Source organism: Amblyomma mixtum, chromosome 8 (genome assembly GCF_055824585.1).
Source record: "Amblyomma mixtum isolate Tamu chromosome 8, ASM5582458v1, whole genome shotgun sequence".
NCBI lineage: Eukaryota > Metazoa > Arthropoda > Arachnida > Ixodida > Ixodidae > Amblyomma > Amblyomma mixtum.
The window spans coordinates 24,122,485-24,145,427 of NC_143019.1; the positions used below are offsets into that span (position 1 = coordinate 24,122,485).

General features: G+C 45.3%; 1 protein-coding gene across 2 annotated transcripts in view; it reads right to left on the minus strand.

Annotated features, from left to right (window-relative positions):
• Positions 1–2,598: 2,598 nt before the first annotated feature.
• Positions 2,599–22,943, minus strand: part of Atg2 (Autophagy-related 2) — a 95,577-nt gene continuing 75,232 nt past the window's right edge. For both annotated transcript variants that reach the window (XM_089556832.1, XM_089556835.1), the window contains 13 exons: positions 20,676–20,736; positions 17,579–17,762; positions 16,741–16,908; positions 15,268–15,372; positions 14,358–14,463; positions 12,923–13,085; positions 12,409–12,478; positions 11,544–11,626; positions 10,268–10,389; positions 6,731–6,885; positions 5,732–5,878; positions 5,106–5,385; positions 2,599–3,438 (listed from right to left, as the gene is read on the minus strand). In XM_089556832.1, coding sequence (XP_089412958.1) covers positions 3,428–3,438; positions 5,106–5,385; positions 5,732–5,878; positions 6,731–6,885; positions 10,268–10,389; positions 11,544–11,626; positions 12,409–12,478; positions 12,923–13,085; positions 14,358–14,463; positions 15,268–15,372; positions 16,741–16,908; positions 17,579–17,762; positions 20,676–20,736 — 1,655 coding nt within the window. In that variant the 3' untranslated portion in view covers positions 2,599–3,427. The remainder of the gene's footprint in view (positions 3,439–5,105; positions 5,386–5,731; positions 5,879–6,730; positions 6,886–10,267; positions 10,390–11,543; positions 11,627–12,408; positions 12,479–12,922; positions 13,086–14,357; positions 14,464–15,267; positions 15,373–16,740; positions 16,909–17,578; positions 17,763–20,675; positions 20,737–22,943) is intronic.

The window sequence follows — 22,943 nt, forward strand, 5'->3', positions numbered from 1 at the left end:
TTGCAATGAAATTCATTTCACAAAGCTACATGAATGGTAGATTCCACTTGCGTAGCATTGCACATACAAAAAAAAAAAAACTAATTTGGACAAATGTCTACATTTATGAGGCACATTTGCATGTGTTTCACGACTGTAGAGCCATGCCCAATGCCTTATGTACACAGATGATGCCAGACTCTCTATAGGCTGTACCCGTTATGGACACAACGTAGTCATTTTATGCAGAGAACAAAGCTCTTCTATAGCATTACATAGAACCTTTACAACCAGTACAAAAGCATCAACTGACTGCCCTGGCCCAACTATAATACATAGCACAAAGCATGAAGATAGTCTTGAAGTCTCTTGCCTGCAGAGGAACAACTTGAAGGAGACTATGTCAAGTTGAAGCCCTGCTATGAATGTTCCAGCTTGCCTTATATAATGTCCTCTATCAGCAAGACGCAAGCTAGAAAAGTTGCCGAGCACTACAGCATCTACGAACAATGCGGCAGCGTCCTCTTTTGTACACTGCTTTCTCAGTTGCAGGATGGCGGATTTGGGCTATAGACGTGCAACTAATGTGATTACACACCTTGTACACGTATTGAAAATGCATTCTCCTTCAACTTAAACTTAGTGTCTTAGTTTACGCACAATATGATGAAATGATCATTGCATTTACTCACATAACAGACGCACCTTTTTTGTGAAAAAAAAAATTGTGCCAATTTGGAATGTGTGTGTGTCAGATGCAGGGTAAAATATTTATTGTACGCCTCAAATGCCCCTAATAGGAGTATTACATGAGCTGCACTCGCGCCGTCATGCCATCACACGAGGAACTACTTAATTTGTCTGGGGGGTGGTTGGGGATATTTGGAGCGAATTTTTTTTTTGGCCAGCGTGGAACACAAGTTCCTGGTTGACTTATACGCGGCAATATACCATATGCATTGTGCGTAACGACCTTTGTAGAGTTTTATAGGACATGTTTGCGAAATCTCTGCGTAATTTGCGCACCCACTTTTGAATTCCGTAATTTTAGAAAAAAAAGCGCCAATTGCGGGAGTAAATGCGCTATACCCTCCAAGAAATCAAGCTTTTCTCAAATTATAATCACTAATACAGGATGGACATATCATATTGACTCATATAAATTGCGCACCTATGTTGTTGAAATTCAGGCTTCAAAGTCTCAAGTAGGGGGGTGGGGGGGTACCAAGGCAATCGAGGCATGCTAGTTCTGACGCCCTACATACGCCCAAATAAGCCGATCATACTCGACCCTGGCACATATCGGGCATGACTTCGCTTTGGCTTGGCCTTGGCAGCGACACCTTCCATCGAGCAGCGTATCTTCGCAACTCTCACCTTTTGCAGCCACGCAAGGTCACATGACTGTGACGATCTTCCCAAGCCTGCCTTGAGCGCAACCGCATGTATGTTGGTGATCTCACGCAGCAGGGAGCGTAAAATATGAGAGTAAAAGTTTTTGTTCTTATTAATAAACCCAGGTAATAAATTAGGGGTATGCAAATTATGCAAGTAAATACGGTATATCATGCGAGTGTATGTACTGTGCAAGTAAACTAAGTACCTACAGTTATTTCTAAAAGTAAACAAAGTACTACCGTATATTGCGGCGTATAAGTCTAAGTTTTTTAAAAAAATGTCCTTCCAAAGTTGGGGGGTCGACCTATAATCGGAGTCGGCCTATATGCAGGGTCAAAAGTGATTTCGACCAAGTCGCGGATAATATCGTGCCCCGTGCGTTCGTAATTCCATAATAGTTGTCAGACACGGTGCAAAAGTGGATCTGCTTAAAAAAACAAATTTAATTGAGGTATGCACCAAAGGTTTGTTTTAATACGATAGCAACTTGTTATCGACAAACCAGCGGCAGAAGCGGCTCACAAGATGATGATCCCGACTGTGTCCTCACAAGCGACGATGAGTCAGAGATGTCTCATGAACAAATGTTTCTTTATGACTCGGCTTTCTGAAAAACTTTTTGGGCGAGCTAGGACCGCAGGGTGTGGCAGCGTCGACCTAAATTCGGAGTCCGTTTTTTTGCCCAGAGGGAACCGCGAGTTGGGGGGCCGACTTATAATCGGCAATTTACGGTACTATAGTATGATACAACTTAAAAAAAAAAAACAGCAGTTGCCAACACTGGGCCATGGACCACGGCAGGGTCTTGTATTATACTCCGCTGGCCAATCGTAACAATAAACGAAGTCAGTTTTTTAATGTTTGACTATCTTAAATGAACCGGGTATCAAATCTCTAGAGCTTATCATTTGTTTCTTGTGATAAGCTTCTTTTTTAGGTATAGAAGAAAAGTTTCAACAACGGACTACTTTTTCGTCGTGGAGGAATTCTGTGCGGCGGTCCTGAATGTGGGCGGAGCTTCACTGCAGACTTAAGCTGTATCCGGCTATAGTCAGGTTTTTCTAATTCTTGCAGTTCCGCTGGAGTTCTTTTGTGGACTTGGAAAGATCACCTTCATCAAGCTTAAGAGCGTTACGCTTGTGAATGGTTCGCGTTGGAGAAAGGGTGGGCCACTGCAATTTTTCTGCAGCAACTGCAGAGTCACAAAATGAAAACCCGTGGTTCAGTTCACAATTTCATAGCTTTTATTTACATTCGGCCACCGAGGTCGTAAAGCGCTGCGTTCAGACTGAGAACAGAGTCAGCATGCCAAAGTCATCACTTCATTCCTTAAATACTTGTGTTTCAGTACACCTAGCTTCATATATAGTACATCTTGAATAAATGGCAGTACAGCTTTCCAAGCAAGACTTAAAAAAAGTTTTTTTTTTTGCTAAAAACAAAAAACCCGTGGCAAATCCTATCACTCAGTACAAAGGCATTCTCTACGCTGGCTTGCCTGATGCGTCCAAGATCGCGAGCTTCTCTGGCAAATTTCAGTCCGACATCAAAACGCGTGATCGAGCACTAAACCAGCCATAAAAATTTGCCACTGAAAAAAATGTCAACAGTCAAAAGGTGAGGGAGGGGGCTCACCTTCACTCGTGGCACATTCAACTGAGATCAAAACAAAACTTACATAACTTGCAATTTTTCAGCAGCTAAAAACTTAAAGGTAAAAATCTGTGACGAAAACTTTGGACACTTGTCTCTGAGCACGGCCATTTTTTTTTTCCTCTGCCGTCCGTCTCCACACGGCTGTATAGAGTCAATATGCACACAAAGAAAAGCCCGTGGAGAGAGAGGCAGAGAGCTTTTGAAGCGCGACTAAATTCATTGCGTTACATTAAAAAAGACAGGAGGCCCAGGGCGCTCCGATATCAAAAGGCAGAGCGGCGACCAGTGCGCAAGGCAGAGCGTAGTATTTACAGGCCCCCGTGTCACAAAAAGGGAGGCGAAGTGCACTGCCCTACTGCTGGCTCGCCTTGATGTTGAAGTCGATGCACGGCTCCTATCTTGATGCTGCGGAGTAAACAAGAGCAGACAAAAAACAATGAGAGGTGAAAAAATTCAGGGGGCACTTTGACGGATCTAAAGCGTGTGAGGTGAAAGCGTTGCCACGCAACTTGCAATAGACACACATCAGGTGGCTATGGATTGGCTAGTCATGACTAATTAGGCATGACCCATGACTAACTAGTCATGATTGGTTAATGACTGACTAGTCATGACTAATTAGTTGGTGACTGACTAGTCATGACTGATTAGCCACTAGTTAGTTGTGACTAATTAGTTGAGTAACTAGTCATGACTGGTTAATTACTAACTAGTAATTACTAATCAGTTGATGGCTGGTTAATGACTAGTTAGTCATGACTTGTGACTAGTGAAGACTAGTTATGCCTTTCACTTCAGGTGTAACGGACAGACAGAGTCATGGCCGCAAGTATGAGCCTTAACAATTCCAGTGTCAATGAATCTGTTTTTGTACTGCGGTCAAGGAAAGGGCTCGAAACGGAATTAATAAACCGAGTCTAGATCACAACCACACCGCTACACGTACCCTCTTTATACAGAGATTCCCATATTTGGATGCCAGATTTTAATAAAAATTCCTCTTCACAAACTAACAGCCCATTGGAGAGCAAACATTGCTCGCAAAGAGCATATTTTGGTCCATGTTCTTTGAGAAGCAATTTAACGTTGGCGCCTGCCTGGTTTTTTTTTTTGTAACTAGTGAAAAACTGATTTTGCCAGCAAGTACAGTTTTCGAAAAGTGCTGGCTGAGCAGCCGAAATAACGAGCTGCACCCCGTGCAGGTTGGACAAACCGACGGCTTGGCACAGCGGGTGGACAAATTGTGCAGTTCCTTACAGATGCCGCTTAGTCTGCTCATTAACATTACAGTCAAAAGGAAGAGCCATCGCTACTCTAACTAGAAACTGAAAAAATGCGACAGTGACCTCCAAAACAAGCTCGTGACTCGCCCACCCACCGAGCCAGGCTGTTAGTTGCTTCTTTGTCAGACAGGTGGAGTAGCCTGTCAGCTGCTTGGCTCGCATCTCTGAAAACTGAACTCATGGCTGGGAGCAGTTTCTGTTTAATTCCAGAAAGTGCAGGCAAGTACCGACATTAAATTGCATCTTAAAGAACGTAGTTCGTAATACGCAACCTTGTGAGCAATGCTTGCACTCGATTAGGCCAGTAATTTGTGCACGGAAATTGTGTGAAGTTCGGCAGCTAAATAGTGCTCATAATTTATTAATATATTAAAGTGTTAGAAAGGAGAAACAGGCAGCCACGCCCGATTTAAAGACAGTGGGAGCTTCCATGCAACTAACGCAACCCGAGACTGCGGCAGCAGCCTTCGCCACTTCTTGGAGCAACACAACTCGTCCACTTTAACCACATTTGCAAACTGACGCAATCCCAGACTGCAGCAGCAGCCTTCGCCACTTCTTGGAGCAACACAACTCGTCCACTTTAACCACATTTGCAAACTGACGCAATCCCAGACTGCAGCAGCAGCCTTCGCCACTTCTTGGAGCAACACAACTCGTCCACTTTAACCACATTTGAACACACCCAGCTTAGTGGACACTTCTAGAACATGTACCCGGACGCATGCAGAAAACCTGCACACTTAGAAGCGGGTTTAGGAGTCTACTTGGGCAGCAGATCAAGCTCACCGGCGGCTAGGGCAGCGGCCGTGGCTCCAGCAGCGGTTCCGGCCTGTTTGGGCGGCAGCCGCTGACGCCACTTCTGGATGTCCTCGCGCCTCGCGTCAGGCTGGATCTGGTTGCGCACACCACCCAGCACCGTGGAGGTGGCCTCGGTGGCAACGATGATGCCGGCAGCCATCGTGGGCGGCAGCTGGCGCAGTAGGCCTCCCACTGCGCCACTCACCCCTTTCTGGCGGTGCTCCTGCGAGGCGGCTCGCACCAGCGTGCGTGCCGTGTCTTCGAGCCCCTGCACGACGTTGGCACGCATGAGAATGGGGAAGGAGGGAAACTGTTTCACGCTCTTCCTAAAGGGGAAGCTATGATCATTCATCCACCACACGTATGAACTTCCAGCCCCATTTGATTTGATTCTGAACAAATTTTAATACTCTGTATTCAGTTCGCGACCGAAAGATTGACATTTTCACATACGCAGTGGTTACTCAGTGCAACCCTATTTTCCCCCAACTTAGGGAGATCATATCCCCACAATCACCCTTTCCTGCCCCACGAGGGGTTCTTGGAAAATGCAAGTTTGAGAACCACCGTACTTGAGAGCTGGAGTAAACCCAGAAGAAGGCTTGGGCACTGACCCCAGCGACCACTTGGTAGGCATTGTTGACTCCTTCCCGAATGTCGACCGGCTGGGCGTTGGTCAGGGCACGGTGGTGTCGGTTCTGGACCTCCAAGTGGAGACTGGGGCCCGGCGAGAGCATGTCGTAGGCCAGCTCGGCCACGCCCTGCACATAGGTCAGCCAGAGGTCAAAGGTCGCCCAAGGCGTGATGCCACAGGAAGGGAACCACATCAGTGCTCGGCGCAAGCTACAGAAGCACCCACTGAGGCAGAGCAGCAAGACTTGTGACACTGCACTGTTCTGTTTGAAAGGGTTCAATCTGCCTGCCACTAACAGTTGGGAGCAGACAAGAAACATGAGTGAATGCGATGGAAGAGAAGAGACGAGGTTTCGCTACTTTAGCTGTCTCACTTTTTCGTTACCTTTCTGATAGTGCAAGAAATCAAATCCAAGAGGTTTTGACAAGCGGAAGGAACAAGGTGCATGGTTATGGTTTAAGGGTTTTAGGTCCAAAAGCGACTCGGGCTATGAGGGACGTCACAGTGGACGGTTCTAGATGATTTCGCCCACCTGGAGTTTCTTAACGAGCACCGATATCGCACAGTACACGGGCCTCTAGCATTTCGCCTCTATCAAAATGTGATCATTGCAGCCGTTGTCGAACCCACGCCTTATTTCTTCCACTTGTCAAAACCTCTTGGATTCCCTTTCTCGTACTGTCTTAAAAAAACTTTTGCTTCAAAACCCCAACCAGGTGGACTTTCGTCGAAGATGTTCTCGTCCAAGCACCATAACCACAGAGCCACAGTGGCGGCTGGAAGGACTAAGGCATTCAAAGAAGGTTCAAAGAAGGCTCCTCAGTCTGGAGGTATCATAAAGTGTCACATTTCACCATGCTAGAGTTGTAATGGAACAAAGATGTAATGACAATCTTGTGTGCTCTCCTCTCAACACTGTTTGAGAGTGGGAATGCACAGGACCAAGCTAACAGAACGGCCTCAAGACTCCGGTGCTGACCTGAACCGTCTGGACCAGCTTGTTGGTCAACTCGAGGCAGGCCATGGCAGTCGAGATGGTGAATGAGTTGGCACCTCGCTGCAGACCCCGGACTATGCGGCCATCCCGGCGGTACTGCTCCACGGGCATCCACACCAGGTCCCGCAGGCCGCTGACTGCGCACCAGATGCGTGCCAGCATTGTACACACCAGGAACAATCTCTCGCAGTCATCTCTGGCGAAGTGTAGGAGTTTACTAATGATGCATTGCTTTGAACTTAAAAGGTGCACTGAAGAGGAATCTGAACTCGTCTTTTTGCCGCAGGAACTCAATCTGCACGTTCCCAGCATTCTTAGAAACTTCCGATTTATTGCCTTGTGTGGCCGATTTCCCTAATTAAACTGGATTGACGTCCGGCTACCGCCTTTTTTTTAAAATTCTCCCCCGTACGGTGGGCGGAGTCGACCAACGCGTGGAGTGCCTTTCAGCCAGCCCCGTGGAGGCTTGCCGCTCTGCCATCGGCGGAGTAATACGTAGTAGTCCGTAGTAGCAGCAAATAGACCGCGCTTATTTTTATTTCTGCGGGCTTATTTTGTGGCTATGTTATCTGCGAATGAAACTAGTTATAAACCTAAAAAACAAAATAATGCGAAAGCAAAGCCTCCACGGAGCTGACTGAAAGGCACTCCACGCGTTGGTCGACTCCGCCCACCATACAGGAAGAATTCGAAAAAAAAGGTGGGAGCCGCACGTTAATTCGATTTAATTAGGAAAATCGGCCACACAGGGCAATAAGTCGAAGTTTCTAAGAATGCTCGGAACGTGTAGATTGAGTTCCCGCAGCAAAAAGACAAGTTCAGATTCCTCTTCAGTGCACCTTTAAGTGGGAGCACAAGAACAGCCTTTGTGCACCAAAGCGCTCACAAAAGTGTCCTCCCTCGAAGTACAAATTGCCGCTAATAATTGCCATGAGATTTACGATGCCAACGCTGCTGAGCTTGCTGCCCCAAGCTGCAGTTCTGCGGTAAACAGGAATGGAAACTGCAGTCTGAGGTGCTTAGTTCACTACGCAATAGATGACCCGCACTGCTTTACCACTTGTACACATGCCGTCAAATGCTTATGGGACTTGTCGAAGAAACTCTTTTCTATACAGGGGGTGCACTGCTTCATATTTCATGGTGCACTGTGTGACTGGCACAGTAGGAATTAAGCTGCACATATATATTCCACGCTGTATGCAAAGATGGCGATGAAATTATCAGTTGTTAATTTTTTCTTGGCTAACATTGGCTCTACAAGCTTTATAGCCCTGTCACACTAGCAAATTTAATGTCATTCGAATCGAATGACATTAGCACCTAATGTCATTAAATGACTGCTACACGGGAACATGTAATGTCATTAGGTTCGAACGACATTCGCCATCGAATGAGTTAGGGGAACTCATTCGCATTCGATCTCGAACCGAATGCGTACTCTGGACACCAGATACGCAGCAGGTACAAGCGACGCGAAAAATATAGTGTGCACACTGCCAAACATAGAAAGTGCATTTATTTAGTTCTGCTAAAAAAAGTTAATGTTTGTGTGAATCTGTTCACACTAGAGGCTGTCGTGGATAGCTGTTACTCTCGGTCTCAGCAGCCTACCGCAGCGGCCGAGCATGAAGCAGCGTCTTTCCCGCGACCGTCGGTCATTTTGGGATGCGTGATTCTTGTTGGTTGGCGTGCCATGTTCGTTAAGCTCGAAGGTACTTAAAGACGTAACTGAGCAGTTCACCTTTAGGAAGTCATTTCCAAGCTCCGCGCGTGTCCACGCGCCGCCATGTCAGCCATTTTGTTTGTTTACATTTATCGGATTTGTGGTTGACTTTGTACTTGGCTTGGCTTTTGATGGCTAAAGTGGTGCAGAATGGCCGCAAATAATATTTTAAGCTTATAATACGGCACACAAATGTTCTCACCCGCTTTTGAAACACTGCACAACAATTTCAAACATCTTTTATGCGCGCTGATGTCGTTCAGTTGGACTATTTTTTTTTTTGCACTGATCGTCGATGCCATCATTTTCGAATGACATTATTTTTTTCCGTATAGCAACAAAAGAGACCGAATGACATTCGATGCATCGAATGCCATTAGGTTCGAATGACATTAAATTTGCTAGTGTGACAGGGGTATTAGACTGCAAGTGCAACATGATGAAAAAAAGACGGACACAACCATGACAAGCCACACGCACAACAAGGAGCACCAGTAGAGATATGATCTCAGGGTACACAGAGCACCGACATTTTTGCACCAAATTCAACAGCACGCATGAACAAGGTTGTGCGACAAAACCAACATCCAGTTGCATTTTCCACTCGGCACTGAAATACTAAACTCAAGCAAGCTGCACACAACTCTGCTGCCACGCAGAACTACTAAACCTGTGGTTTCTTCACAGAAGCGGAAAGATGGTCAAACTGCCTTTCCATTTCCCCAACTGTGAACAATCGCAAATTCAGCTTGCAGCTGGTTATAAAAAAAAAAATCAAATTTTTCGCTTACAAAGTAGCGATCACACAAACAACATTACACACATTCCAATAACTTTCGCCGATCTGGCAGCTCTAAGAAGACTACAGCTAGCCCTTCACAGACCCCAACAAGGTCCACGATAATTAAGGGGGAACACTGGCCTTTGAGACCAAGAAATGACCAAAAAAATCAATTAAAAAAAAATGGCATTTGTGGAGTCTGCAGCTATTATTTCCAAACTGTACCAGTTTTTTCCTTCAAGAAATCAGCATTTTGAACATAATATTAAATTCAGATCATCGTGTGGGCTGAATTTATGCAGGAGCGAAAAATTTAATGGCATGAAAATTTTGGACACCTGGCTGTCTTAGTATGTCGATATCTCAACATCTAGGACAGATAGAGATGACATATTGTTTGCTAAGGGAAGCCGAAGGCACAGTGTGTGCAATAACTGAAGCAGATTTGTTCAATCGACTTCAAAAATTTATAATTTTGCGAAGTTTATCGATGCTTTACATTCACACCTTGAATATTGATATTCCAAGTGCTGTAATATTACTAATGAGGGCAAAATAGAAAAATGGTTTTGATTATTGCACTCTCTACTCATCTTACTATGTAGCCATGGATTAAAAATGATTCCTTATTGAGCAGATTTTTTTGCACCGAGGTACTAATGAATGACTTAATTAAAATGAATTATCTTGGGGACCGACTAATTTATGAGAAAGGGAATTTCATTGCTGAAATCAGTATAAAAAACTGAGCAAGGTGGTACAGTTTCATTAGGATTGGACTGAAGATAAGGAAAATAGGTCTAAGACCAGTGTCCTCCCTTAAAGCTGGCTCAACCCACTGTGCCATGCTGTCTCTATGAAAGAAACAACAGTAATCATTGTAGCCGCCCAACCGAGTGAGCCACGCCTGTCCTCACCACAGGTATCCCCGTGTTGAAACAACTGCACAGCAAAGGATAGCATGGCAGCTTTGTTTGCAGACCCAAAGTAAGCTGATGGCACCACAACTCACAGAGCTGGACAAATGAGTGCATGGGGCCCACTCCTCCAAGGACGCTGGGCACCTGGTTCTTCTTGATGTCGTTGAGCCACTCGTTGAGCGCAAACGCCACCAGTTTGTCAAAGCCCAGGATCCTGACACGGACAGGCAGATCAGGATCGAGACATTAGAAAGAATGAACATCGCAGAGTGGCTGTGGGCGACAGCATGGCACATGATGCAACAGTTTGTGACACGATGCAACAGTTTGTGACACATGATGCAACAGTTTGAAACACATGATGTAACAGTTTGAAACACATGATGTAACGGTCAGTGACATATGATGTAATAGTTTGTTCTGAAAACAACTGAATGTTGCGGCTGTGTGTTGTGTTGGGTTTTATGGCTCATAAGCAGCGAGGCACAAACCAAAATGTAGCGCAGGCAATGTGTACACTTTCATCATCACCTCGCAAACAATTTTTGCATGGACATACAAAACCGAACAATGGCTTGATGCCAGGTGGCAACAAACAGTGCAGCTTTGACACTCATCAAGTACCATCATGGTCAATATAAGCTGCAACACACAAGCTCTGGTAGCAGCTCAATTCTCAAAACGCAATGGTGCTGGAAACTGATGCAGTTAACCATCGATGCAAAAAAACTAAGTACCTTGAATATTTGTGGAAGTTGGGTGCTCTGTGTGAAGGTGTGTTGATTTACTATAAAGCGGAATTACCTCAGCTGCTTCACTTTGGACACGCTGAAAGTCGTAATGAGTGCAATAGGACAATTAAAATTAATGTTGGGGTTAAGTGAAGAGCACAAGTGCTTTCGAGAGCTTGGCTAATGGGGTATCAAAAAAAAAAAAAAACAGTAATGGCTGCATCAGCTGCACCACCTATCGTCCACAGGCTCATGACCTATCACTTACAGTGATGACAGCTGACTACAGGAAAGGACTAATCTATTTACTCAATCATAGCAGTAACTTCCCTGCCATCAAAAATAGCACTAATTTGTAAAGTTTCCGTTTTCTATGCTATCACAATATCCATGCCATCTCGAACTGCATTGCTGCAGGCAAAAATAAAGAGCATATTGGGGACAACCCAAATGTGGCATCAGCCACGAGATGCAGTTATGGGCAGGCATGCTGTCCCACCTAATGGATGCTAAGGTGTAATTACTGCCTTCATTGAAATCTACTGCACCTCGAGGGATTCCCTTCAACACTTAGGTCTAAATAATGTTACATTTCTACAGCTAATGTATGGGAGACTGGCAATGAGGCTATGCTTACCCCTGCCTTGTCTGGAGCTTCTTCAGAGTGATCTCGAGGCAGTTCAGCTGGCCCAGGCCCATCAGCAAGCCAGCCACTGCACCCTGGATTATAAGTTATAAGCCACCATGCGTCACCAGAAAGGCAGAGAGAGAGAGAGAAACATCTTTGAAGAAGAAGCCAAATCTTGACATCGCGTTTCATTGTGAAGCAACTTCTAAAGGCAGCATCATGTTTAAAATTCACAGGGTGGTGGCTGCAAATGACACTGAGAACCCTCCCTTAAAACCTGCCTAGCTGCATCAGTCTTCAACATTGCACTAAATGTTAACTTTCTCTAGAGTAAATGCCAGGGAGACTAGAGATTACCGACCAATTAATTATCTACAGCACCTAGGAACAATGAAGAACACACATTTGCTCACCAACCCACTCTACTCTCTTCCCATTTCCTAGCATTACACTTACCATTTTCCTTGCATCATAACAAAAGAACAGTGCTACAGACGAGGCCTAAAAGAATAAGACAGGACGTGTGCTTGTCCTGTCTCATTTTTTGTCTTTGTCTGTAGCCCTAGTCTTTTTTATAATGCAAGGAAACCGACTACCCCAACTTTCCACCCTGATACCATTTTCCTTTCCAATGCATAGCCACATCTCAGTACACAACTAGTGTCACAGTGTGTCACCAAAAGCAACCCTGTTTCTGAACATATAGAAGAGGCCTTTCTGATAACTGTAGTTATCACCACTGCCTAAATGGGCCCAGTAATGCCACTGTGTACAGAGATAAAAATCTGGTAAGGGTCACACTGAATTCAATGTAGCTATTATGTCGGATACACCGAAGGTGTGCCACCGGGGACACCGAGCAACTAGCCCTCACCTGCTCCATGGCGACTCTCTTGCCGTGGTAGTCTATCCGGATTGGGACGTCTGGGGTGAAGGCAAACGACCTGTGTGACACAGGTATAGCATTCACAGTCCGCAACAACTCAAGAACTCAGCAACAAATGCGACCGAGAGGACCAAAGTTATGTTTCAGGAACGCACAACAAGCAACAGTCTAGAGCTATGCGCATGCTCTGACAAGCCCGCATGCTGTGGACACTTGATAGTTTACTTTCGTAACTAACAAAAGTGATGGCACTGAAAATGTAGACCCCATCATCCAAGCTTGGGTGCATAGAGTACTGTGCACTCAAAATTACTGTGCCAAAAATTTGCGCAGTAGCCCACAGGGGCCACCGAGTAATCCAAATTCCTCCCTGTAGCACAATCTTCTCTAAAGCGAATTTCAGAGTGTAAGAGGTTCAAACTAAATAACCTTTCTCAAGCTGTCGCACACCAGGAAGCCGTCTCAAAAACAAACTTCAGCGGACAACTTTTGTTCCACTTGCCTTATGTATAGAGGGGCAGGGCCTGAACTGGAGCTTGAACCCGCTGGCGAGGCGACCCGCTCGATAGGAGTGGAGTCATCGCTAGCAAAGGCCACGTGCCGACCAGAGTCGACCGACGTCCGACTGCTGGGCACACTTGCCCCTGCCTGCCTGTCATCTGCAGCTGAAAAACAGTGACGACACAGCAGAGGTTCAGTGTAACAAGAAAAGATACAGTGTTGAGCATCTTTATCTCTTATTGACTTGCCCTAAATCCTGCCTCGTTTGCACTGAAATTGCACACAGAGTTTGCACATTGCCGTAACTTTTGCTTTGTAGTAAGCTCGACAATGGCACTTACCTGGTTTGGGCACGCAAGATGCGCACCTCCAATTGTCTGCACCGACATCGAGGAAGTGAAAACCATCAATGCCAGGTTGCCGCCGTAGGGCGGCGGTGGCGCCATCTGTTGCTTACAGGGGAAAGCGGCCCAACACGAAAAGGGCCAAGGACGAGCACTGCAAGAGGCGCAGGTCCTTTGATAGCGCTAAACGCTACCCTTCAGCAGCTACCTGACAATGGTGGCTTTCGGTTCAATGATCCCGACACTGACAATTACAGGTTTCCATCATGAGTGACTAAACCAGGTAAGCATTGCTGTCAACTTACCACGAAGCGAAAGTTACTGCAATGTGCAAGCACCGTGTGCACTTTCACCGCCAACAAGCCAACGGTTAAGGCGGGAAAAATTTTAACTAAGACAAAGATGCACAACAACACCACAGTAAGCCCTCGTTTCCTCTAAGTCATGAAAGCGGAAAAATAGTTCATGAGGTGCATATGCCCTTTTAAATATTTCTCCATTTTTCGACAATCTCTACAGCAAAGCTGTTAGTGGCTCGTTTGTAGAGTGAGCGGCAACGCCGTTGGCGTACTACACCGCACGACCACCTTGCAGTCATGCAACACTGCGTGACCACGGCATCACCAGCAGCAAGGAGCCACCTAAGCGTACTCTGCACATGGGCTGGTGGAACTAATTCATTACATCACAAATACCGAAAGCAAAAACAGTTGTGCTGGTCTAAAAAATTTATGAGAAAGCATTATTGCAAAGGAATTTGCTTTATCTTTTTATGACTCTTATGATTTCTTTAGGAACGCATTATGTGCTACATGGGCCCGGGGACTGCCAACAACGGATCGCGTGACCTTACTAGGTGACGACATCACTTCTTACGGACGACGACGACAAGATATTGAGAGGTGTCTGGTTATAACAGCCGACGCTGTAAAATTTCGGGACAAACGGAGTTTTAACATAAGCGAAGCACCCAAATTTTTCAATGCGTGGCCCATGCCTCGTTAATTAGCCAGTGCTGTATTGCCGCTAATAACTCCGACCAAACCAGAAGGCTTCCCTACCCCACTGCTTTTTTTTAATTCTTTCTCTCACCTCTCGACACTGCAAACTCGGGAGACTCGGATGGCGGTGAGGACGGAGAAACGGGTGGATTTGAGCACAGATTTGTGAAGAAGTTGATCAGGAACAGGACAGCATCCTGCACGGAGACGGAGAGAGTAAGGAGAATGCTCGGATGAGACAGCTTCGCAGAAAACAAAAACAATCTAGAAACAAGGAAAGTAGCTGCACATGAGAACAGGGTGGCTGTACAAGAGAGCACTGGCACAACGGAGTTGACGGGGCAGGCGGCATGGCATAGCGAGAAATGTGTCGAGAATTCTACACACAGAAGTCAACCCAAAACATGCTACAGTACCAGCACACCATATCAATGAAAAAAAGAAAAAAACAGGAACAAAGCAGCCAAAAAAGGCAGCAACACCACCGTTTGCTTCAGTGCTGACAATGAACAACATTGAAACACAAGTGCCACATTCAAAAAGAGAAATTTGATTCCAAGTTTCAATGGCCATGCACAATAATTTGCAGGTAGTGCTACAACATGGCAAAGGTTTACGAAGTCGCTTTCAGAAGTTCACCAGTAAGGAGTTGCTGCATGTGCACGTTACAGTAAACAGCGACAGAAAAATACATCTCTAAAACCCGGATTTAACAGGCAGAGAATAACGAAATAAACAAAGATAAACCACAATCAGTTGTGATCTGCTGCGGGTTCAAGGACTCTCTGAAAGGCTGGAAACTGACATTAATGTGCACACATGTATCCAAACGGTGTACATCAGAGCGGATAACAACATACTCAGACAGGTCAGGAGTACAACTCCGCATCTCTGCTAATTGTCTGAGTAGGTAAATGCCACTCGCAATCAAAAAATAACACCCAAATATCACGCCGCTCAGTCATTCCCTACAATCGACAATTGTGAGCCTCTATACATACCTGGTCAGCGTTGATCTTCAGCGGCTTGAGCGAAACCCGTATTTCGCACTCCTGGACATCGGGAGACTTGATGTCGGGCCGGACACGCACACACTTGACACTGACCTGCATCATTGTTTCATGTATCCACGACCGTAGCAGCGTGAACACAGGGCTATTCGATCACGCAAAACCCGCTGCCGTTCACTGTCTACCCCACGTTCACTCTTCAATTTTTATTGTAAAATGAATGAACTGCACTCACTAGCCATGAAGTATTACACTTTGTTAATGATTCTTTTGAAGATGCAAGCAACCATTCGCCTTCACTTTCAACATCAATCACTGTGAGCTGCTAATCGGTCTGCCATAACCAGCAGCTTGAAGCTAGCTATTGCCTTCTATCTAATTTTGTAAAGCTTACTTTCAGCACCCATATGCCACAACTTGTACCCCTGCCTTCTACCAACAGGTTTAAGAGGGGAGCCTGGTCTTGAAAATAAAATTTTATTAATCTAGTTACAGTTATGAAATTTTTAAGCCACATGTATTTTTGTGCACTGATTCTAGAGGTGTCATTTAATTTCATGTAAAACAATTGCTTGAGCACTTATGCAATTTTTTTGCATGTATTTGGGGAAGAGTTTTGAAGAAAATTTGCTGCAGGGAACTCACTGAAATGTATACCGTTGGGTTCCTTGATACCAAGAAATGCAATAAGGGTAAAATTATCATCCTGGCTATCATAGAACTTGAGTTATAGGGTACTGAAGCTGCCACTTCAGAAACAGGAACACATACTTTTCGTCTCATTTTTGAAGCGACCAATTCAAAACCCTATAACTCAGGTTCTATGATAGGCAGGAAGATAATTTTACCTTTATTGCACTTCTTGGTGTCAAGAGAACTCAATGGCATGCATTTCAGCGAGTTTCCTGCAGCAAATTTTCTTCAAAATTCTCTGCAACGTACTAGCATAAAAAGTGCATAAGTGCTCAAGGAATTGTTTTACATGAAATTAAATGACATATTTAGAATCAGCACACAAAAATACATATTGCCTGAAGATTTGTTAACTGTGACTTCATTAATAAAAATTTCTTCTTCAAGACCAGTGTCCCCCCTTAAAGTCACATCCTGTAAATTTAACCAATGCATTCTTTCCTACTCACATTTTTTACAAAATCTGATTTCTAATTATGGACGCCAAATTATTCTCCCCCTTTTCTCACATAGTGCTGCATAATAATTTTCTCGATGCATGTCTCTGGCTCGTCCAGCCAAATCTCTTCCGAGGCCCTCATATACTTTCAAACTTGAGTCGCACTTCTCTTTGAAAGGCGAAAAATATAGCTTGCTCACTCACTCATGACTGATAATTCGCATGCACGAAAGCTACATCTCCTCACAGTTCTCCCCTATTTTCTCGGTGCCAATATCCATGCACACCACTAGCATGAAGTCGAACTGACAGGAATTCATGGCGCAGCGTACCATGTTGGCGTGCGACTGGCGGGGCTTGGTTTCCGAGGCGTACTGGTAGAGGAACTTGTTTATCCGGGACGAGGCCAGCCGGTCCCGGACCTCCACATCCTGAATGAGCAGCACCTGCCGCGACGCATGGTACGTGTCCTCCGGGTACACCTCGTGCTGGAACCGGATCTGCAAGTACGGACAACAACAAGGCATAACACCCAAGCTTAAAGTAGCTGCTAGGAATGCGGGTGTTTATACCACACCACAACCGTCAATGTTTACTAACAATTCCATGACACAACCGACGACACCTCCTTTCGAAACAAACTGCTTTCATACAATAGACCTCTCCCTGGTGTAAACAGTGCGACGTCAAAAAAAGGGTGGCCTGATGGGAAAAAATCGTTCACTTTTGGTTCTGAACCAGTTTTTCCGGTTTCGAGCGCTTCTCCACCATCTTTGTTCCCCGATTAGAAATGCCTCGCAGCCTTTCTTCTCCCAGTGAGAGCCTTCTCGGTATGAATCATGTTTTGCCCATCGGACCAGAAACACATGCGCCAATGACGTAGGCCGCCGGGAGAGGACATTGACTATCAATTCAAATGCAAAGGGGGTCTAAAATTTGAACCATGTACAGTTTGAATTAAGGGGAGCATTTTTATACACTCTGCTAAGGGACCAAAACACCAGCTAGAACTAACCGAATGTTCGCGTTGTTCGAGTTCAAATCAATGGGCGTTCACAACATGTAGACAAATGCAGCAATGCCAAACTCGAAATTAGAGGGTGGGTGGGGCCGGGCTGCAATAGGACACGCCGCAGTAAACCTTTCTCAGCGTTTCCCGCTTCACATTACCTTGTTCATGTGCAGTTCCATGAGCACGTCCTCCCGCCTCCCGGGGCCACCCTTGTGCAGTTTCTTGTGGCGAGGTGTCTGAGGCGGCGACTGTGGCTGGAACTGCAGCATGTCCCCTGCTGAACAGCCGCCCTTGGAGAAGCTCACACTGCCAGCCAAGGGCTCCAGGATCACATTTGTGTAGCTGCGAAATCAGCGGGGCAGGCAGCACGCAGTCATGCAAAAGCCACAAAAGCTTTCTGTACGACGCCATCGTTCGGAACTGTCTACTACCCCATGCCATGAAGCCGCTTCTCCCCCGCCTACACACCAACTGTGGCTGTGGCGTTTGGTTCCCGAGCAAATCTGACTACCTGGGGTTCCTTAACGCGCACTGACATAACACAGCACACGAACGTTTTTGCATTTCCCCTCTATCGAAACGCAGCCACACCATGGCCGAGATTCGATCCAGTGTTCTTTGGCTCAGTAGCTGAACGCCGTAGCCACTAAGCCATTGTGGCACGCTGGAGGCCGAAATACAAAAAGCACCTCAATACTGTGCACTGTCAACTCAAGTTACAGAACCCCAGGAAGTCAAAGTAGATATGAAGCCCTCCGCTACAGCATCTGTCTTCCTTATACCGTATTTACTCGCATAATAGGCGCACTTTTTTTCCAGAAAATCCGGCTCAAAGTTTGGGGTGCGCCTATTACGCGGGGTAAAATTTCCGGAAATTTTTCGACTCGCAAAATTGAACATACCGCATAAACGCACTCGTGTACGGGCCGCACCTCGTTTTCCCGAGGAAAATATGTAAAAAAAAAACGTAAGGGCTGCACCGAACTTTCCACGACCCACGCGGGAATAGCCTTTGAAATGCACGCGTCGAGGCCTCTGCGATGAGCTCCGGCTGCGCGCAACGGGCGCTTGATCGCGGAGGCCACACGCGCCACGGCCGGACTCGAGGGAGGCGCGCGCCCCCCTCTAGACCGGCCGTGCACGCGCAAAGGAGCTTCCAGACGCCGCCCACGAAGGGCGCCCAAGGCCAAGCTTATCATCATCATCAATGTTTTCTTCCGCCGCGAGCGTTCACTATCTATGTCGCCATCAGCATCACCAGCTCCAGGTTTTTTTTTTGTTGCTATCAGTGCCGGGATCTGCGGTAGCACGTAGTTCATCGTGGTTTGTGGCTTTGCCGCCGAGCGTTGCTGTTTTTGCTCTCGAACACGGCAAGCGTGCGGCAGGTCGGAAACTCGACATGGCCGAGAAGTGCGGCAGTTGCGTCTGTGGCGTGCCTAAATTTTAGTACGTGACTCCAGGCGCCGAGGTTTTCGCGGGCCTAAGTCGGGAACGTTTCCGGCTGGAGATGAAACTTTCCAAACAGACGTTTAAAGTGAACATCCCTGAAAACAGAGTGCGGCTGTTCTACACGATGTCGCTGTACGCGCTGTGAGTCAGCAGCAGCTGCGACGGCAGCAGCACTAGTGTGGATCAGTAGTCAGTTCAGCAAAAACTTTGTTAAAATAAAGATTGGGGGTGGGGGGCGGCGAGGCGTCGGCTTGCAATCGTGTAAATACTGTATTGATCACAGTGCCAAGTTCGGGGTGCGCCTATTATGCGCGGAAATAAAAAAATCTGATTTTTCGCGACCAAACTAGGGGTGCGCCTATTATGCGAGTGCGCCTATTATGCGAGTAAATACGGTATTCCTTCCCTCAAGAGCCCCCACCACTGTGGCTCTCGATGGCCATCAGAGCATTAGTTTCATGCGAGGCCTAGCAAGGCCTTGACATGAGCACAAAACAGCAACCATGTAAGCTAGCTGGCATGTATCAAGCATATAAAATGTAAACAGCAGTGCTAGTGTACTTCCTCTTCTTGCGTTCCCATTTTTTGGCGCTGGTTTCATTCCATTTGATGCAGTCAATAGCACGCTGCAAACGCCGGAAGTTTGGCCACAAGCTCGAATGAACCAGTTTAGTAATTTCCGAATGTTTATGAGATTTGAATAGTTTGAATAGTAGAAGGGCAGCACTAATCAAAACGGCAAGCACTGTATTCGCAAACTATTCTCAATTTCGAACATTCGCACAGCCACACTAGAAACCTTCGCGCACAGCTCCACACCCATTACTGCTCAGTTCCCTAGCAGCAAAAAAGTTAACTGGCCCAATATTGGAGATGTAGTATTGACAAATGCTGGTCCTGCAGAGGACCAGTGAAATCATCAACTTCCAATATCGGGCCGATTACATGTGCTGCTTGGGCAATTAGAGCCTTTCACATCAATGATGTGATCCATGCAAAAAAAAAGGCTATACCAGTGCACCAGTATTAAGGGGGGATGAGGGGATCAATGGCAACTTTTCTATTTTTCCACTTAAGAGTGATGAAATCTGGCAGACTGGCTTAAAACAGCATCACACAATCAGATATAAAGTTTCACAATGACAGCTTCAGTAGGTTCCCTTTCATCATTGTTTACATGTTGTCCCCATGTTGCTTGCTTGTGGAAAGCCTAGCATGACAAAAAAAAACAGGCTACAGGTCTCTAAATGCTTTTAATATTTACTAAGAAGTGGGGTGTAAATCAAGACTCTCTAAAATGTTTTTAAAAATTTCTCTGCTCTCTTTTTTTCTTTTGAAGGACACAATATGCACCATCTTTTATGTCTAGAATGTACCATGCTCTAATTACCATGTAATAAAAACATGTGAGCCTAAATGGTAAATCTGAGACTGCCTTGTCGCAGACCACATTTCAGAGATCACGACAAAACAAATGGGGTAAAAATCCATGCACCCACTGCTGTGCTACGCTTTCAACAAGCAAGATATTAAGCTCAAAGCAAACTTTTGAGAAAACAAGCCTGAAAGTTCTAAGGTAGCACACACTGTCTATGTGTAGATGCGAACAAATACATTTTTTTGGAGAGCTTAAAGTTTATTTTGTTGTGAAATATTCCAGTACAACATAGAAACAGTGTTGGAGATGCCAAAAAGCGTACTTTTTTTTCAACTTTTTATCAACTTTTTTCGCAATTTTTGCGATCTGATCCCCACATCCCCACTTAAAGCCAAAGAGCACGGACTACTTTGAAATAAGAGGCTCACCTTTCTGGCGGCTCCTCATCCTCCCAGTGGCCAGAGCTTCTCTCGGGAGACCTCAGGGCGTCTGATGGAAACGGAACGAACACCAAGAAATGCAACTGCAGTCAGGGGCCAGTCCCACCTCACCAGACCCCGCATACATTAGATGATCCACATCTGTCTTTCAATACAGGCCTGCAGCCTGTACTCCAATGGAAGTCGGACAGCACTAACTGAGCTCTCATGCAGTCACAATTGCAGTAATGCGGGTGCTCCAAGCAGCCTCCCAAGTTGGCCGCTTTGTCTTTGTCTAAATCAACTTTGTTCCTCCTTAAGGGGGGACCCTGGTCTTGAAAAGAAAATTTTATCAATGTAGTCATAGTTATGAAATTCTCAGTGCACATGTATTTTTGTGTGCTGATTCTAGATGTGTCATTTAATTTCATGTAAAACAATTCCTTAAGCACTTATGCAGTTTTTATGCAAGTATTTTGCAAAGAGTTTTGAAGAAAATTGGCTGAGGAAAACTCACTGAAATGTATGCCATTGGGTTCTCTTGATACCAAGGAATGCAATAAGGGTAAAATTATCATCCTGGCTATCATAGAACTTGAGTTATAGGGTACTGAAGCTGCCATTTCAGAAAGAGGAATATACTCTTTTCTTCTCATTTCTGAAGTGACAACTTCAAAACCCTGTAACTTGAGTTCTATGATAGGCAGGAAGACAATTTTACCTTTATTGCATTCCTTGGTGCCAAGAGAACCCAATGGCATACATTTCAGCAAGTTTCCCGGAAGAAATTTTTATCAAAGCTCTTCACAAAATACATGCATAAAAATTACATAAGTGCTCAAGGAATTGTTTTACATGACATTAAATGACATATTTAGAATCGGCACACAAAAGTACATATTCCCTGAAGATGACTGTGACTTCAAGAATAAAATTTTTTTCTTCAAGACCAGGCTCCCCCCTTAAGTCAAATAACTAAACATGTATTGTGTGGCACATGCATTGAACTAAGTATACATGCATCATAAGACACTGTTGCATGTTTCTGGAGGCACAGAGACCCACAGCACAGAGTACAAAGAAAGGGCCTATGGCCGCAAAAAATGTTTTGTATAAATTCGTGAGAATTACAACCACATTTGAAAACTGTCAAATGCTGAAAAACCGAATGTTTGCTCGCATGTCAAGGGGGTTAAAATAAAGACAATGAAAAAAAAATGCATTCACAATGTTTTGCTAAGAGTCCCGGAACACACCTTAGTCAATGCAAACTGTAGCAGTGAGCATGCTCTCAGAGTAAAATACTAGGTAGAACAAAAAGTCATCAGCTAAAAACTGCCCGAACACTGTGCGACACTAAAAAAAAATCTCACTAATGACTCTTAAAGATCGTTGTGCAGCTGCATGTGACAAACACAAACATTGCTCTGGAGGTGCCTGTGTGACAAGGATGTAGTACATTAACTAACATCACTATAGTTGAACCTCCATGTGATGAACATGGATATTACGAATTACTGACTATATTGAACTCTTCCTAAATATTTTTAACAAACATATGCAATTTTTATTTCATATATCGAATATGGTTAGCTACGAAACGGACTATTTCAAACCTCCCAGTACCAAGTGATGTCCGCTCAGATGGCAGGCAGGTAGCTTCACCGCACTGCACAAGTGACTAGTGGTGGTGTGGCAAGCATCTATGCCAAGGTTGTGCTTTTACCTCCCACTCCCTTAACCCTTTGAGGGTCAAATTATTTTGAAGAAAACTTTCCCAGGCGGTCAAATTACTTTATTGCGGATCTTGAATCAACAAAATGTATATAGTCGAGAATAAATAGTAAAAAAAAATTAGGAACAGTACTTTGGTGACAGCATCACTCACAACTGGAAAATGTTCAATAGAATAGAATAGCAACGGTGATAAGCAAGCTAAGAGCAGCACCAATAAAGATAGAAATCAACTTTCGCCGCCTCTGCAAAACAGTGCCCACAAAGAGAAAACACGTTTCGCGCGACTCCGTTGCGATCCCGCGGTGGAATCGAAACCGCGTAGGCGCGTTGCCACAGAGGGCGAGAATACCTCGCGAGCAACGGTGATAAGCAAGCTAAGAGCAGCGCCAATAAAGATAGAAAAAATCAACTTCGGCAGCCCCTGCTAGATAGTGCTGACAAAAAGAAAACTCAAATTTCGCGCGACTCCGTTGCGATCACGCGGCGAAACCAAAACTACAAAAGGGGTGTTGCCGCAGTCTGTGCCGCCGCGCTAAAGCT